The sequence below is a fragment of the Polyodon spathula genome, chromosome 7, assembly GCF_017654505.1.
Source record: "Polyodon spathula isolate WHYD16114869_AA chromosome 7, ASM1765450v1, whole genome shotgun sequence".
Taxonomy (NCBI): domain Eukaryota; kingdom Metazoa; phylum Chordata; class Actinopteri; order Acipenseriformes; family Polyodontidae; genus Polyodon; species Polyodon spathula.
In genome coordinates, this window is record NC_054540.1 from 31,816,957 (window position 1) to 31,834,033 (window position 17,077).

At 35.6% G+C, this 17,077-nt stretch overlaps 2 protein-coding genes across 2 annotated transcripts in view; both read left to right on the plus strand.

Moving 5' to 3' along the window:
* tbk1 (TANK-binding kinase 1) overlaps positions 1-4,208 on the plus strand; it is a 46,601-nt gene extending 42,393 nt beyond the window's left edge. The window contains exon 21 of the mRNA XM_041255291.1: positions 93-4,208. Within this exon, the coding sequence (XP_041111225.1) occupies positions 93-144 (52 nt within the window). The 3' untranslated portion in view covers positions 145-4,208. The remainder of the gene's footprint in view (positions 1-92) is intronic.
* Positions 4,209-6,395: 2,187 nt separating this feature from the next.
* gpr19 (G protein-coupled receptor 19) lies at positions 6,396-14,375 on the plus strand. The gene is made up of 2 exons (XM_041253983.1): positions 6,396-6,605; positions 12,391-14,375. Exon 2 carries the CDS (start codon positions 12,423-12,425, stop codon positions 13,650-13,652), a length of 1,230 nt encoding a protein of 409 aa, XP_041109917.1. The 5' UTR covers positions 6,396-6,605; positions 12,391-12,422; the 3' UTR covers positions 13,653-14,375.
* The last annotated feature ends 2,702 nt before the right edge of the window (positions 14,376-17,077 follow it).

Genomic DNA, 17,077 nt, shown 5'->3' on the forward strand with positions numbered 1-17,077 from the left:
GTTCATTGTAGAGATACACAAAAACACAATATAGCTAAAATCGTACACAAAATAGAATATATATCTGAAATAACTTTTTATTTTATTTGCAGATTTGGGTCATTGACTATGGATGGTGGGCTGAGGAATGTCGATCGGATATAATGATCTGTTTTTATGTGATAAATTCATGTTTGTATATAACACTGTACATAGAGAGCATGTCATTAAGATGGGTTATACTTGTTCTCGTGGTGTGTTTTCTCTTGAGCAGCACTTTGGGTGGGCAAGTGGACCACGAAACTCAAGCAGAGCAATCATTCAAAACTTAAACTACTAATTACATTCTTCAAAATATGTGTCTATTAATGACCATGTTGCATAGATATAGTTTCTATAACAGCGACACTGGTTACAAATTAAAGTTTAAAATGGACATTCTCTTACAGAATAGGCTTCAGTGGCAATGACTTGTCCCTTAATACAGTTAATGAAAAATCTGTACAAAACCACTTCCAAATGGGACTGAAAATACAGCTGCACATCCTGAGTGGTCAATTTTAGAAATTCTGTTTGTAGGTGTCATTCCAGTAGCAGACTGTTCTAACTAAAGTACCTATCAATTAAATATACCCTCCTGGGTTCTTTTTGATTTTTTTAAATATATTTTTTAAATGTAAAATCTGTCTTACTTGCTGATACTACTGATTACAGGTTTCATTATAAAAGTTTCCCATAGTACAAGCATAGCAAAGTGTAATAAAGCATGGTAAAACATAGGTAAGGATGGCAAAGCTCAGCAAGGTTTGGTAATGGTAAGCATATTAATAAACATGGTAAACTATGTGTTTTATAACCATGAGAAAAGCATGGTAAAAGTGCAAAAATACTGGGGGCAAAACTCAGTGGTAAACTTTTACAAGGCTTGCTAAACTTTAACTACTTTAACTACTTTCGAAGTAGTTAAATGTTCCTGTTATTTCCTTATTTTGAGTGGCTTTCACCATTTCTTTTTAGCATTAGCAACATTATCACTGGCCCTCCTTGTGCTGACCATTTCTTGGTTCTTTACTTGATTATATTTAGGGCTTCTGATTTTCAGGTTTTAACCAATTTAACACCAATAAAACACCCCGATACAAAAAAAAAAAATGAAATCGGTGTATGTCCAACAAACACCGGAGAAACACTGGAAATGGTTACTCAATTCACACTGACTTCACCAGTTTTCCATAACTACTACCTTTCCCAGTGCAATTAGGCAGTGTCCCTCCTTCCTGACTTGTATCTCGCATTGATTCTTTCTGAATACTTTAAACCCGCTCTGTGGCAGCAAATTTCCAGAAAGTTTTCAGAATCTAGTTTATGGTGATCAAATTACCTTACATACTGCATATCATTTCTGGTTAATTATTTGAAATAAATCTGCCCAAGTTGTAAAAAACACACACATCGAATACAGTCTTCCATTGAACTCCTAAATGAGAATATCGGTGCATTTACTGTGTCTGTCCTGGTATTTTACTGATTGTTTTAGACTTAACCTACATTGTCATGGTCATGAATTACTTGCACCTGTAATGCCTTATTTATATTCCCGACATGGGCTATGCATGCTACTGCCATGCCTTGTTTGTGTTTCCAACATGTTTTTGTAGTAGCAGCTGCTCTCTCTCCCTGCCTGACTCTTCAATTGCCAGGCTCCCATGGTGACCATCAATGAGGAAAATCCTCCCCTTCAACATTCTCATATCACCATGGCAACCAAAACGTCAGCCTTTCCAGAAAGACACAAAAACAGAATGGATGAATTTTAAAAGAAACCCCTGTGAATAACACCATGTACCCTGACACAGAAATGCTCAAGTGGCAAGAAAAAAAAAAAAAAAGAATATACAGATTTAAATTGTATTAGTTTAACTCCACTGTCTGTTACAACAAAACACATTATAATAAAACATTTGAAAAATATGTGATATGATTATATTACTGTTAAATGTTTACTGTTCTTCATAAAAGCCAAACAGGCACAAAAAAAAGATAATGTGCAAATAATTTACAATATTTAAACTGCATTCATTCATGCAACCCTAATGATAAAGTCATGTAGTGATCAATGTGTGTACAGTTTCTGGCACTGTGCAAGGTTATTTTACAAACCTACAGCTATGGCCAAAGGTTTTGCATCACCCTGTAGAATTAACTAATTTTGCTTCATAAAGTCGAATTAAACCTGATGAATAATGTTAAGTAAACTTAATGAATTACATACCGTGTTGTAGTTTTCCATATTGCCTCTATTCTGACCCAAAACTCTTTAAAAAAATATTTGCATCCATTGATAATAAACTAAGAGCCCAATTACATTTTGATTTGCTTGTTATTTCTATACACTTAGCACTGGATGGGTGGTTATAGTACATGTTTTGCCCATTTTTGCATTGCAATTGTAGAACAGACTGTAAAACAGTTTTGTGCTGCTTAATGAAGAATGGATATCTCATCATTGGTAGTGAATGTATTTATTAACATATTCAAAATAGGAGAAGACTTTTTTTTTTTTTATTCAGGGATACCAAGATACTTTGTAGAAAAGAATTTGATGGGAAAGAACATGCCCACCGGCTGTCGTTCATCATTTATACAAAACTGATACATTTTGGGATACCACTGTACCACTGCTTGCTCATTAAAATTATTATATTTAAATAGCAGACAATTAACTATTCAGTTATACAAAGATATTTAGTAAGAAAGCTGTCTTTTTTACACCTTTTAAAACACTTACAAAATTACACCTCAAAAGTCTTTAATTATTCAATTTCTACTATTTAGGTGTGTCTTCTTTTTAGATTAAAAAAGCTTAAAAATAGCTTTCTAATTTATCCAATTTTTGGATACAGCAGCTACACAATAGCTCACATCACATCTCTCCTCTATTCTTAACATATCTGTGTTCCAACAAAATATTCTAATCACCTCAATACAATAGAATCAATACATAGATAGTTAGCAAGAATATGATCTCTGAGAAAAGTTACCGGTTTATAATCACGTTCCTAAATGTAATTCATATAATTCATGTAACTGACTTTTTTTTTTTTTTTTTTTTTTTAAATACCATGAACAGCACATGTTTCTTAAATTAATTCATATTATATGACAAATGCATTGATATTTAAATACTGTAACCCTGCCTTTATTAGCACAGTTCAACATGAAGTATCTAATAAGTTTTCTGAACCTGCTGTTACAGCAAAGCAGAATGGCATGGCAGGTGTTAAGTGTCGTTCTAACTGGAAAGGGACCTTTTTTTGTATCGAACAGATAGGTCCAATAGATACACACCAGCATGGAGAAGAGGGCTACTTTACAATGTAACGCCTTCAGAGACTTATCAAAACTTTTCATTACTGTGCAGTCAGATACATTTGGGAAATTCTTGGAATGTGCCACACCGCTCCATGTTAGTCTGCACCTATTGCAGTCAAAACTGCACACTTGAGACCTATATAATGAATATATCTGCATGGCATAGAACGTTTATGGAACTATTTTGTCAGCTACATTTACTTTAACTCTGACTGAAACTCTCTTTTCTATTCACGATCACAAATCCTGCTGTGTCTAATGCAGAGGACATGGTTGCTCTGAACTAATGCAGGGTCCTTGAGAGGACATTGAAGAGAAAATCTCTTTGGAGGAATGGTACGCTCCGCAATCAATCACCCACACCCTGTAATTCTCTACGTGAGATGTGAGACTCACAGGCTAGCCTCAATAAAGCCTGCAGCTCTCTGTGTCTGAGTCAGGTTAACCAACCAGCCATACTGCCCTTGATACATGTTATAATATGGAAAGTTGATTGCCATTTTCTGTGTTGCTATGCTGACATCATTTGTCTGTGTACTTTGTTTGAACTTAAGGTTGTATGAAGATGTTGTAAAGACAATGTAAAAATAAGTCTGCAGAATTACACTTACACAATGATTATGTACTTTGATCCTTTTTAACTCAAAATAAGAGTTTTATAATAAATATATTAGTTTGTGGTTGAAATCCACAAACCAGATAAGTTTCAATGATAACATAATTGCTGGCCTTTTACGACAATTAAAAAATCAGAGCGAGAAAACAAAGACTGCTGTACCCTCTGGTCTCTGGAATTGGTAAATATGCCTTTTCTGTAATGTTTGCTGTTTTATTAATAAAGTTTATTAAACTTTAAACTTGTTGTGTTGAGCAAATACTTTTAGGTCAATCCACAAAATAGCACTCACATAAAGTGGGCAGTTAACACGTATGTTTGAATGTGGGGATACTTGGTTATACTTGCCTTATAAACATTTCAATATTATGTGTAAAAAGTGAATATATTACATCAAAACAGAAATGAACAGATTGTTTACACTGATAATGTATAAAAGTGTTAAAATGATGTGCTCATTGAAGGATGTTGGATACCGCTCTGCAGGTACACTTCAATCCTGACCTCCTGTACCTGGTTTTTCTGCCACTCAGATTATGTGGTTGTTCAAATTTTATTCAATCGATCAATCAATCAAATAGTTTTTATGTCGCACTTTTCATGACAGCAATCCTAAAGTGCTTCACAATCAAGTAAAGAAAAAGGCCTATGAAAACAAGACAAACAATGAAAGAATAAAAGTAATGTAAAAAAAAATACAAAATAAAAACAAATGCAATCAAAAGACTTGAGGGAACATATAGGCCTTCAGCCATGACTCAAACTTTGCCAAGGAATCAGCATTTCTGATGAACCCTGGCAGAGCATTCCAAACACTACTCCCAGATTTATGTTTAGAATGTAAGGAGCACGATTTTCTATGCATTGTCCTGTGATGTAAACCAGATTTGAAAACAAGTCTCCAGAGTCAAAGGACATGAGAGACCAATGAAACTTGGAATAACCTTATATATATTAGACTATATATATATATATATATATATATATATATATATATATATATATATATATATATATATACACACACACACACACACACATACATATGATGCTGCAATGTCCATTTTCTTTCCAAATATTAGTCTTGTGTATGTTTACTACAATCTTTAATATAGTACTTTACATTCTCGTTTGTTTATATTTCCTGACATGTATAAAGTCACGATGGGAAAGACACGCGGGCGAATGATAGTAGGTGTTCGAATGGCAGGTGTTTCCTATTTAAGACTAAACTAAAACAAATGATGCTTCACGAGGTGCAGTCTCAAAAGTGACGAATCTATGGACCGTTGTGGAAAACAGACGTCACCACAAGCACGTTTTCATCTCCAACTTCTTTAAATTCATTAAAAAAAACGTCTTGCAGTCACATCACATAGAATTACTGTTTAATTGGGGTGTATACACGGCTGCCCAAGTTATGGGAATTGTTAAATGAACTGTAATTCCACAAAACCTGTCGAAAACTCTCTTTGCATCTGACCACTCGCCATTTATTTGGGATTGATTAAAATGACTGATTATTTCAGATATGATATGATGTGTAACATAAATTGCAATTCTGTAAATCGACACATTTTCTCTAGACAAAAAACAATATAAAAAACACAGTACGGTTTAGTATTTCTACAGTACCTGTTATGCATTATCAAGGCAAAGGTCTTGTTTTTAGGTAATTAAATAAATATAGGATTTCCCTCTCATATTTTAACACTCGCTAATAATATGCACAGTCGACCCTCTGCTGAGAAATAATAACAAACCATTTATATCGTGTTGTTCACAATCTGGATGCAATGCAGTGATCGATCACATATGTAATAGTTAATGTATTATTGCGATCTATATGCACGGTGAAACAATATACTTTATTTAAATGTATATGTTAAGAGAGGTTAAAATAAGTGCAATTCTTGATCGATTTTTTTTTTCAATTTTGACAAACCCCTTCTTATTTTCTTTTCGTAAAATGAGAGCGCTATCCGTGGTCCTGAAACTACCTTGACATTAAAAAAAAAAAAAAAAAAAACTAATTTAAACAAGACCCCCATTGGATACACTAAAGGACATTCATTAAAAAGCAAATGCGTTGTGTAATTTAATTTTAGTATTTATAAGTATTTCTTACTGAGCGCTGTAATATATCTTTACATAATAATAATAATAATAATAATAATAATAATAATAATAATAATAATAATAATAATAATAATAATGTTGCCGAAGAATGAAGACTTCGCTTTCTATTGTTCTGACCATGTACTGTGATAATGGTAAAATATAACTGTAATAATGGTAATAACTTTAAATGGTTTAATTTATCATAAAAACCAATTAAATACATCTACTCTTTAGCCTTGTCCTTTTAATGAGATTTGTATAACAAATAAAGAAGCCACATGATATTTTGTCTCACGTGACTGTTTCCATTGCCGAGAGAGAGAAAACACAGATTGTTCATCATCGTCAAGCACCACGACATCTTGTTTCAGTCAAGCATTACCGATGATACAGCAAGCGAACGGTGGTGACAGTCTCCAGCATGACTTGAATCATTGATTTCTTACGTCTGAAGAAAATTGGCTTCTTACCAACAGGATTCTAAGGAATGACCTTCCATTTGTTGTAGAATGAGCGGGTATGTATATGTTATGCTATTTTTGATTGTTAACTTCTTATTGCATTGAGAAGGTCAGAGAAGTTAAATAAATAAATAAATAAATAAATAAATAAATAAAAATAATCCAAAAACGAGTCCATTTATTCCATTTATATTTTGTAATGTGTTAAAAACGCTAGTTTGTTGGTGAGGGAGGGGGCCTCTGTTGTTCCTGCGGTGTGAATTCCCAAAATGTAGCTAGTTTTAAGAAAGGAATAATACAATGTTATAAAATCGAAAAGAAAAGAAAAAAAAACATGTCAATAAAATTATTAAACATGTTCACAACTTGGTCGTTAAAAGAGACATTGCACGCATTTTGAAATTATAAATGAATGGCATTGTTTTGATAATTAGGTATATTCCAGGCAAGGCAGGTCATGTTTCATGTTTAATGGTATTAAGACATTTAATGGAATTATACAGGAAATCAGCATCTCCCCTGTAGCCTACTGTAGAAAATCGCATCATCATGTATTCGTTGTTGTCAAACAGATAATGGGGATTTATAACTGCATACTATAATTTAGTAAATCATTTTTACAATATACAATATGTACCGGTATGTGACTGTTGTTTAAAGCTACCTCCTATAGCAAATGTTAAAATAATCAACTGAAAAGCGATATATTGGCTATAGCAGTTTCCACTTAAAATCATAAATCCCAAAGGTCGTATTGTCTTGAGGTTCCATCATTCCTAAACCACAACATACGATTTGGAAACGGTTTTAGTATTTTAGAAAGGTCCTGCAGTCTTTTATTCAATTAGGTTTTCATAGGCAATGGCAGTTAACATGTTTAACACCATTTATTTTAGTGTTGGGCTTCTAGAATTTGCTTCAGATATAAAATGTACGCCCTCAATTTAAAATGTGCCCCCTATCAGAAATGGATGTGTCAATTCTCGGGGTTATTTTATACTGTCAAAAAGGTTAAACATTCTGTTGCTTAAACTCTGCTATAGTATTTTTTGTAAAATATATTCTCAGAAATGAGTTACGATTGTTATATTACCAAGTAAATTAGTATTATTTAATTGTATTACCCTACCCAAGGCTCGACTATAACCTAACCATTATTATCACTTTTACTGGTAACTCAGATAATAAAACTGTTAATTACTTTCTCTGTTACTTCTTATTGCTATACTAATATAAAATGTGACCCAAATAATGTATTTATTATTAAAGATATATGGATGGTACATTGTAGGTAGTAATTTCTCATAATTTGGTTTACTTAAAAAAACAAAACTGAAAAAAATCTGTTTTCATAGTAATAATATTACAAATCACACAGTGTTGATATTTATAAAATGAAAAACCAAATAAAACATGGAACAGCCTTTTGGTGTGTTTCTGAGGCCAAAATATAATACATATGTAATTCAGTAGAATTCTGATATGCAATTGATATATCACAGTTATATTCTTTTTAATGTTGGTTGTTTTAGAAGAAAAGTGTTTCTTGTCTAACTGAAATAATCCTGAAAAATAGTCATTGGCGCCATAGTTTCTCAATGAATTCGTCTATGACTCAAGAAACCCTACATTTCAAGAATTAAAATTGTTATAAATCGATTGATATTGAAAAATAGGGCAACATTAAACAGATGCATACTTATAACGTCTGATCAGTGTTTCCAATTATATGTGTTTATTTATTAATTGGACAGCAAAATCTAACATTGTGTTTTATTCATTTTTTGTGTAGCGATTATTTTAGGTGCAATTTGTGTATTTAGACTTGTTTTATCTCAACTTTCTATCAGAGCCTTTGCGCTTTCTCTTTGATCTCTACAGTGATTTTAATAGCTTTGCTCTGTAACTTTATCAGCTGGCTCCACAGACCCTGATTAGCACTAATCTCGGACTCCCTAATGTTGCTCTGGATAAAGTGGTCCATGATCGATGCTAGTCTGGGTCTGAAAGCCAGACATAAATAAAACCTTCTACAGCTATGGCCAAAAGTTTTGCATCACCTAGAATTTTAGGATTGAGATATAATTCATTCATATAATTTATATTTTGTATTTAACATCACGTAATCAAAGAAATCACAAAATTATATTGCAAAAATCTACCGTAAGGCAGAATAGTGTCACAGTATTTCAAGTTAGATTTCGAAACGTCACATTTTTTAATTTTAGTCCATTTTTCAAAACTACAAAGCAGTATGTAATTCAGTATGTTAATATAACATTATTCAGCAGGTTTCATTTGATTTTAAAAAGCAAAATGTGTTAATTCTATAGGGTGATGCAAAACTTTTGGCCATAGCTGTAGTTTGTTTGTAAAGTAACCTTGCACAGTGCCACAGACTGTATACACATTGATCACTACATGACGCTATCATTTGGGTTGCTTGAATGAATGCAGTGTAAGTATTGTACATTATTTACACATGATCTTTTTTTGTGCCTGTTTGGCTTCTATGAGTTATTTATAGAGTGTAAATATTTAACAGTACATTAATTATATCACTGTAATTATATATATATATATATATATATATATATATATATATATATATATATATATATATATATATATATATATATATAATGATAAAGTGGTTTGTTGTATCAGACAGTGGAATTGAACTAATACAATTATATCTGTATTAAGAGGGGTTTCATTTAAATTAGTCCATTATAGGGCATTCTGTTTTGTGTCTTTCTGGAATTGCTGACGGTTTGGTTACCATGGTTTTGGTTAATTCTATAGGGTGATGCAAAACTTTAGCTGTATATTACATTACTACCTCTATTTTTACTGTAGTAGTATTAGTTTTTTTTCTGTTTTTAAAGGTTTTTGCAGTCAACAAGCCCGATTGGCTGTATATGCCAATGTGGCAGTGCTGGGGCACTGCCTATGTAAATAGTATGTGTTTTGGTGTATTTGTGTTGGTGATGGGCAGGGAAAGGGGTTAATTCCCCTTCCCTGAAAAACATGTGAGAACGTGGTGGTGGGATAATTAGTTAATTGAAGAAAATATATGTTCACACAGGTGTATAAAGGGAGCTAGAGGTGGCATTTGGGATAGCAGCCCTGGAGAGTTTGTCTCCAGGTATTTGGGTGTGGTGATTTAATTTTGTTTTGTAAAGTAAGTGTTAGAGAATTGTTTTGGTTAACTTGTTTATTTCTGTTGCCCATTTGGGTTCATTGTTGATTAATAAATGTGCTTATTTCATACTACTACTCCTGCCTCCGAGTCTCTGCATCGCCACTTGACAGCCAATTAATAAACACATTGCCTAGAACATGGTTGCTACTCAACCCTTTTTTTTTTAGCAACGCGTATTCAAATTCTCATCCACCAATTCATTCTGCAGACTCTGTCTGATATAACCATGCACTTTACTCTAACTTTCAAGGTAAAATGAATCCTTTTGAATAGCTTCAGGGGGATGTTTATGTAACATTCAAATGCTCCTTGCTCAGTTTTCATTAACTGGTGAAGCTTCACAGACAGAATAGTAACCCATTGCTGAGTGACTACAAAGCTGCCTCATGCTATGTTCCTGTTTATATGGTAGAGATTTATCAAGGGCTAATACATAAATTAAATGGGTTTGGGTGGTCAACTTAATGCAGTGAATATTAGCTCACAACACCAAAAAACAGACAATATGTAAATTTTTTTACAATTGTCAGTTTCTTCTTGAACTGCTTGCTAGCACCATTCTTGACCGTAGCCACAAAATATAATTGTCCCTCTAGGGTAGCCATACAGCAGCTACACTGGTATATCCTTTAGCCAGTCAAGCTGGCCCTGGAACATGTCTCCAAGTGAAAGAAAATCAAAGCCAAAATATCTGACCCATGTGCATTATTAGTGTAAATCTGGTATCCTTATTTTCTTTTGCCCACTTGATTACAATCAATCTCTGCTATGGTATTTATTAAAAACCTAAATAGCTACTTAGTTTGGGTATGATAATACCATGTCCAATGTATCCTATATTGTATTCTTGCTGTTGTTTAGATCATGGACCACTTTATCCGTTAACCTGGTCCCCTGCAGTACTCTGCAATGGCTGTAGGTTTTCCAGTAAGAAATACCACTTAGAATAAACATGGTTCTTACATTCCCTAGGGGCAGAATGTTGCAGGGGCAGCTTAGTGGTTCCATTCTGCTGTACAGAGTGCTTAAAACTTCTGAGTTTTAAAAAGCCACCTGGGTGTGATGACTGAAGCAGAACAATGATTCTAAGTTAATCTAAACAAAAAAAGAATATGATAGTTATGATATTTCACACCACACTGAGATCTGTTAGAATCCTTCAAAGCTACTCAGAGCTTCCCTGGACAATTTAATCACTGAATCATTACCAAGAAAGAAGCTGTGAGAATTCAAAGTCTTATATTTAAAAGCACCCGTCTGTATTTTCTCTACAGCTGTCACTGGTGAAAACAAAATTGTTCCTGAAATTGCGCTGTGTACACTTTGACTGTCAGAAAGGTATTTTTCATTTAATTGAATCTTCACTGTGAAGTATAATTCCCATAGGCTGCAAGACATGATGAATATCTAAACTAATTAGAATGTGGTATAAACACTCATAACCAGTTACTCACACATTACAATACTTGAGCATGTTCTGTCTTAATTCACCTAATTTGGTTATGACACAATTACCTCTTTAAAAGCTTGACCTACCCTCACTGTATTCAAAGAAATTTGTGTGGCACTTCCGCCAGGTCTAAAACACACGCCTAGGTTAACATCAAGTAGTCCAAGATTAGTGATAATTGAGGTCAGTGGAACCAGCCATATTTGTTTTAGTGAATCTCAAGAAAACACAAAAGCGGTAGCAAACTGTAGAGGGCGGGACAAAAATTAAATAAAACCTAGATTAGCTAGATTAACTAGTTATAACACACTGATTAACTGGTTATGTAGACAACATCTCTGATATTAATTCTTTAAATAAAAGCTACTTTATCATGTTGACAGTCGATTCCCGTCATGATAGGCAAGACTGCAGATCAGACAGAATTTGATCTGTGTGGTTGGCTGGTGCTTCCTTAACAAAGGCTGAGGTCTGGAGAAGAGAGTTTGCTGCACCATAACACAAGGGAACCAGTACAGTTAGGTTTCCAGTCATGGCTCTATTGTACATGTCAATCCCTACCCATTACCCCTTCTGCTATTTCAGTCCTGGCCATCTCTCAAGCAAGGGACTAAATTGAGACCAACAAACTTAATTTACTTGTTACCTAAGACTGAAGATACAGAACCAGAGCATGTCACAACACTACAGGGTCCCTGGATGTTAAATGGGTTAATTTGGGAAACAGGGTTTAATGAGGGACTTGCCTTTGAAGGAAAGATGTGAGTTGTAATAGGGGTGGAAGCCTACAGTGTGTCAGGAGGAATAATTAAACAGGAGAATTAAGAGGGATCCGAGTGGTTCCAAACCTTGGGCACAACAAGTTGCTGATCTTGGATGGGGGTCCACAGGGAGCACTGCATTTACCTTTGAGCTCACATGGACTAGGGAGTTAAAATCATCTGGGCTTGGTTCTCCACACCGCGGTGCCCCTACTGATCAGGTGCAAGACAAGGCCAAGTGGAGACTCCAGACTGTTTTCCAAAATCCAGTAGCTGGCAGCTTCCACTGGTTTGGGTCACTGAAAAGAAACCTCCTGTTGGTTCGTTAAATAGGTGACAGGTTGGAATATTGGACTTGTTTTTGCGTATTCAACGTGTGTCAATATTAAGACGTTTCATTTTCTTCTTCTCTTTTTCCCCCCTAGATCCTATTTTTTTATTTAAAAAACAGCCAACAATGGTTTACGCCCAGGAAATGGATAACATCAAACCCTCCCTGGATTCAACCCTTCTAACATTCCTGTTGTTCCACAATTCCAGTCAAAGAGAGAATTCCACACCCCCAGCTTTCGTCAACCTTGTGGATTACAGTAGGAACACCTCGTATATTCCAACTTATGAGCTCACAGCAGGAGAGGTGGCAGCAACCAGCCTGGTCTTTGGAATATTATGGCTGTTGTCTGTTTTTGGGAACGCGCTTGTTTGCCTGGTGATCCATCGCAGTCGTAGGACTCAATCCACCACTAACTACTTTGTGGTTTCCATGGCCTGCGCAGATCTGCTCATCAGTCTGGGCAGCACCCCGTTTGTGCTTCTGCAAGTGACTTCCGGCCGCTGGATGCTGAGCAGTGCGATGTGCAAGCTGGTGCGCTACATCCAGTATCTTTCCCCTGGTGTTCAGATCTACGTCCTGCTCTCGATCTGCATGGACAGGTTCTACACCATCGTCTACCCCTTAAGCTTCAAAGTGTCCCGGGAGAAAGCCAAGAAGATGATCCTAGCTTCCTGGATCTTCGCTGCTGCCTTTGTGGCCCCCAGCTTTTTTTTCTATGGCTCTGATAATCATTGCAACTTCTTCCTCCCAGGCACGTGGGAAGGGATCTTCTATGGCATGGTCCATCTGCTGGTGGGATTTCTGGTCCCTTCCACACTGATCATCTTGTTTTATCAGAAGGTTGTCAAGTACATCTGGAGAATAGGCACTGATGGCAGGACAGTAAGGAGGACCATGAATATAGTCCCGAGGACTAAAGTTAAAACAATCAAAATGTTCTTGATGCTCAATTTAGTGTTTTTGATTTCCTGGATGCCTTATTACATAGCTCAGCTCTGGCACCCGAAAGAGATGAATTTGAGACAGAACTCCCTGGTTTTCATGGCCGTCACCTGGATATCTTTCAGCTCTTCGGCCTCCAAACCCACTCTTTACTCCATCTACAATGCTAATTTCCGGCGTGGCATGAAAGAGACCTTTTGCACGTCCTCTATGAAATGCTATCGGAGCAATGCCTACACCATCACCACAAGCACAAGGATGGCAAAAAAGAACTATGTGGGAATAGCAGAAATTCCAGCAGCTGCAAAGACTATCACCAAAGACTGTATATATGACACCTTTGATAGAGAAGCGAAAGAGAAAAAACTGGCCTGGCCTATCAATTCAAACCCACCTAATACATTTGTGTGAAATCTAGAAACTAGCTCTTGACAAGTGATATGCACAATGTGAATAACAACAACAATATACTATTTTTTGGCCTTGTTTAGAATGTGCAGATCCATCCTGTTTTAAAACAAAACAGCAATTCTAAGAGTCTCTGGTGGGTATAATAGGGTTAAGAAAGTATAGTTATTGGAATGTAAAGACAGATGGACCAAGGGGATTTGCTGCCATTCTGCCTTGATCCTCCTTCTACTGAGGAGGAACCAAGGCCAGATAAGGGAAGAAGAGAACATTTTATGAAAGGCAACCTCCTTGAAGAAGATGGATTCAGTTGGAAAGAGGGGAGCTGGAGCCACACTCCTGAATTACAAGAAGCCGTCAGCTACTCCGACCTGCAACCTGTTGTTTTTAGTTTAAATGATTGATGTTTTAGAATAAAATAGGGGGAAAACATTACTCACATCAAAATTGTACACTTCATCATAAGTCAGATGCTACAGTTTTGCTAAATGTATTTATAATTCACTGCCTTGTTTTTTTTTTTAATTTACATTTTTAATTATGAAGCTGTCTTATTTTTGTGATGCCATTTAATGCTGCTAAAACGAGTACTCATCCCAAACCTAAAGAACTGCATGTAAATAGAGGAATATAATTCATGTTTTATACACAATTAAAGTTCATCTTGAGATTCAGTAGCATTTTATGCTCCTACAAAATGTCCTTTTTCTCTGTCTTACACTTTGGTTTACGGTGGCAAAGTGGTGAGTGAATACAGGTGAGTCCAGTGCAAAGCAGATTAATCACACAGATAATTGCTTTCAGGTGCAAGGGTGTTTTATTAATTAAAGACAATGTCCAGAGCCAAAAGGCAAACACCTGTAAATAATGCATGACAGTGATGCATGACTGGAGTAGCCTTGTTTGATTGTCCATGACTTTATTTCTAGTGTATTTTTTTTACAGTACTGTTTGCACCAAGAAGAAACAACTAGCTGTGTTTTTATAAAAGCCTCAGGAAAGTGTATATTAGAGGAATATATTTTTTCATGTACTTATCTATGAACATAAAGAGTACAAGGATATATTCCTTGCAATAAAGCATTCTATTACCATGGTAACAAAGAATATAAGAAAAATATATCCATGTGGTTCTGTAGCTTCACCCAACAATGGGATTATTTCCTTGTAAATCCCTGCAGCTCATCATTATTCTAGACAGTAAAACCTGTCTAATCCAGCCCCTGTACAAACTGGCATTTTGTGTAATTCTGCGTCATTTTTGGTTCGCGACCTGATCTCTTTTGAAATTGATGGCATGTTTGGCTCTACAACATGGAGCCTGTCTATTCGGACATTATATTTGTAAGTGTTCTCTGCCTAAAATCAATGTAAATCTGATTGTGCCGTCTGGCACAATGTGATTCCACACACCCCTCTATTCATAATCAAGTATGTTGCATAAACAGACACGTCAAGCGAGTATGATACATCTGCAGGAAAATCATTTTTACATTACGGCGAAAGTGAAATAAAAATTGATACAATCCTTTAATTACAGGGTTCATCTGTACTATGTACAGTGTGCACTTTAATAGCGTTTTTTTTTTTTTTTTTTTGGTGTTTCAATAGTTTATACCTACTGTTTTTTTAGGTACAGTATTAGATTTTAGAGTACCTCTGTAATCAGCACACTGTATAATCCAGCTTGATGCCGGATTACAGGTTTTACTGTATTTTGAAACAAATGGATGCCCACTGCTAATACAATTAGGAGGTCACAATACCTCTATAATGCATGTTTGAAGAGTCTTATCCATAACATCTGTTCGACTTCGCACTAGAAGAGTGAATTACCTAAACCTTCCTCCTGAGGTTCAAATTAATTGCTTTGGGGCTAAAAAAAAAAAAAAACAGGCAGCCCTGAATGGCCTCCTCTCATATGTCAGTTTGTTCTTAAGGGATTCTTAAAAGGAGACAAACTTAACCCTAGACAATACAATAATCGCAGACCAGGGAACACAGTTGGAAATGAAGTGGAAATTTGTTGGCTACAGCTTAGACAGCAAATACTGCTTCCCTACTTGCTATAGCCTCAGTTTTACAGAATTATAAACAGAAGTGATAACGGAATTTAAAATCCTATTCCACTGAACACTTGAACTTGTACCACTATCTAATACTGTGTTGATCCTACAGTAGTCCATGTAAAGGTTACCTAGACTCAGTATGGCTATTGAATGTTTGATGACAGTTAAAAAATGCAAATGCTATTGCCTTAGCAACAGACCAACAATAGCTAGTCTTTAAAAATAGACAGGGGAGTGCCGTAAGATTGAGAATGATGCCGACTTTGGGCTTCGATCAAAACAGAATCCATGAAGCAGCAGCAGGCCTGACATGTTATGTTTCCTGTATCATTCTTATCTGAGAGACAGCAGCAAAATCCTTTAACAAAAGCAAATACACATCAATTCTGTTATTCAGGCTATTGTAAATCTACATTTATGAATGACGCACTTGTGACCAAGGGTTACCACATCAAGTCACTTAGCTACAGGTATGTAATATACAGCTGACGTGTATGTGTGTGCATTTACAGTGTCTGACCAGCAAAATCACTTTTCAGGGCCTTACAGTGAACACAAAGCAAACTATTTCAGCAGCTGCCTGGCCACTTTATTAGGACTTGTCTACAGGGATTTGGCCCCACCCTGAAAATTAGGTTGATTAGGTGACAATTCAGCTTATCTGTACACATACAATTCCTAGTAGTTTATTGATCTCAAAACTTTCTCAAGTTGGGTCTTAAAGAATACCAGTGATACAGCAGGGCTCAAGCTGTTGGTGCAGCACAAGTGCAAACAGTGTTCCAGAAATGAGGAAAGACAAAGATCTACCAGCATTCAAGAGGCACGATAGTAGTTATATTAGTAGAGATTAGTCAACAGAATGTATCAGCGAAGGCAAAGTGAAAGGAACGTGGTCGCAAAGAGGAGAGAGAGAGAGAGAGAGCTGTGGCTGCAAACAGTTAGCCACTATTCAGAAGCTGGGTTGGAAATCTTCAGCGAATTTTGTTCTCCAAAATAATCTACATATCATGTTGTATGGGCCCATCAAATAACCTACAAAATGAAATGTTGAATTTAAAGTAATCTAAGATGGTGAAGCTGGAACATGTTTCAATACTGGTTGATTTGACATAGAATGACCCAAAACATTCTTATGTCGGCATTCCGGTGAAGCCAATTAGTTCTACTGTATGAATTATATTGCTTTAGATGTAATAGGAACCCACCTGCTGTGCACAGGAACCACTGGGCTTATAACACTATCAAAGGATAAATGGGCTTCAATGGAGTCAAAGTGAAAACCAGAAGATTAAAAGAACAACAAGTCTCGTAAGAATGTTTTGTTCTTCCGACGTAAACGGTTATTTTTTTCTTCAT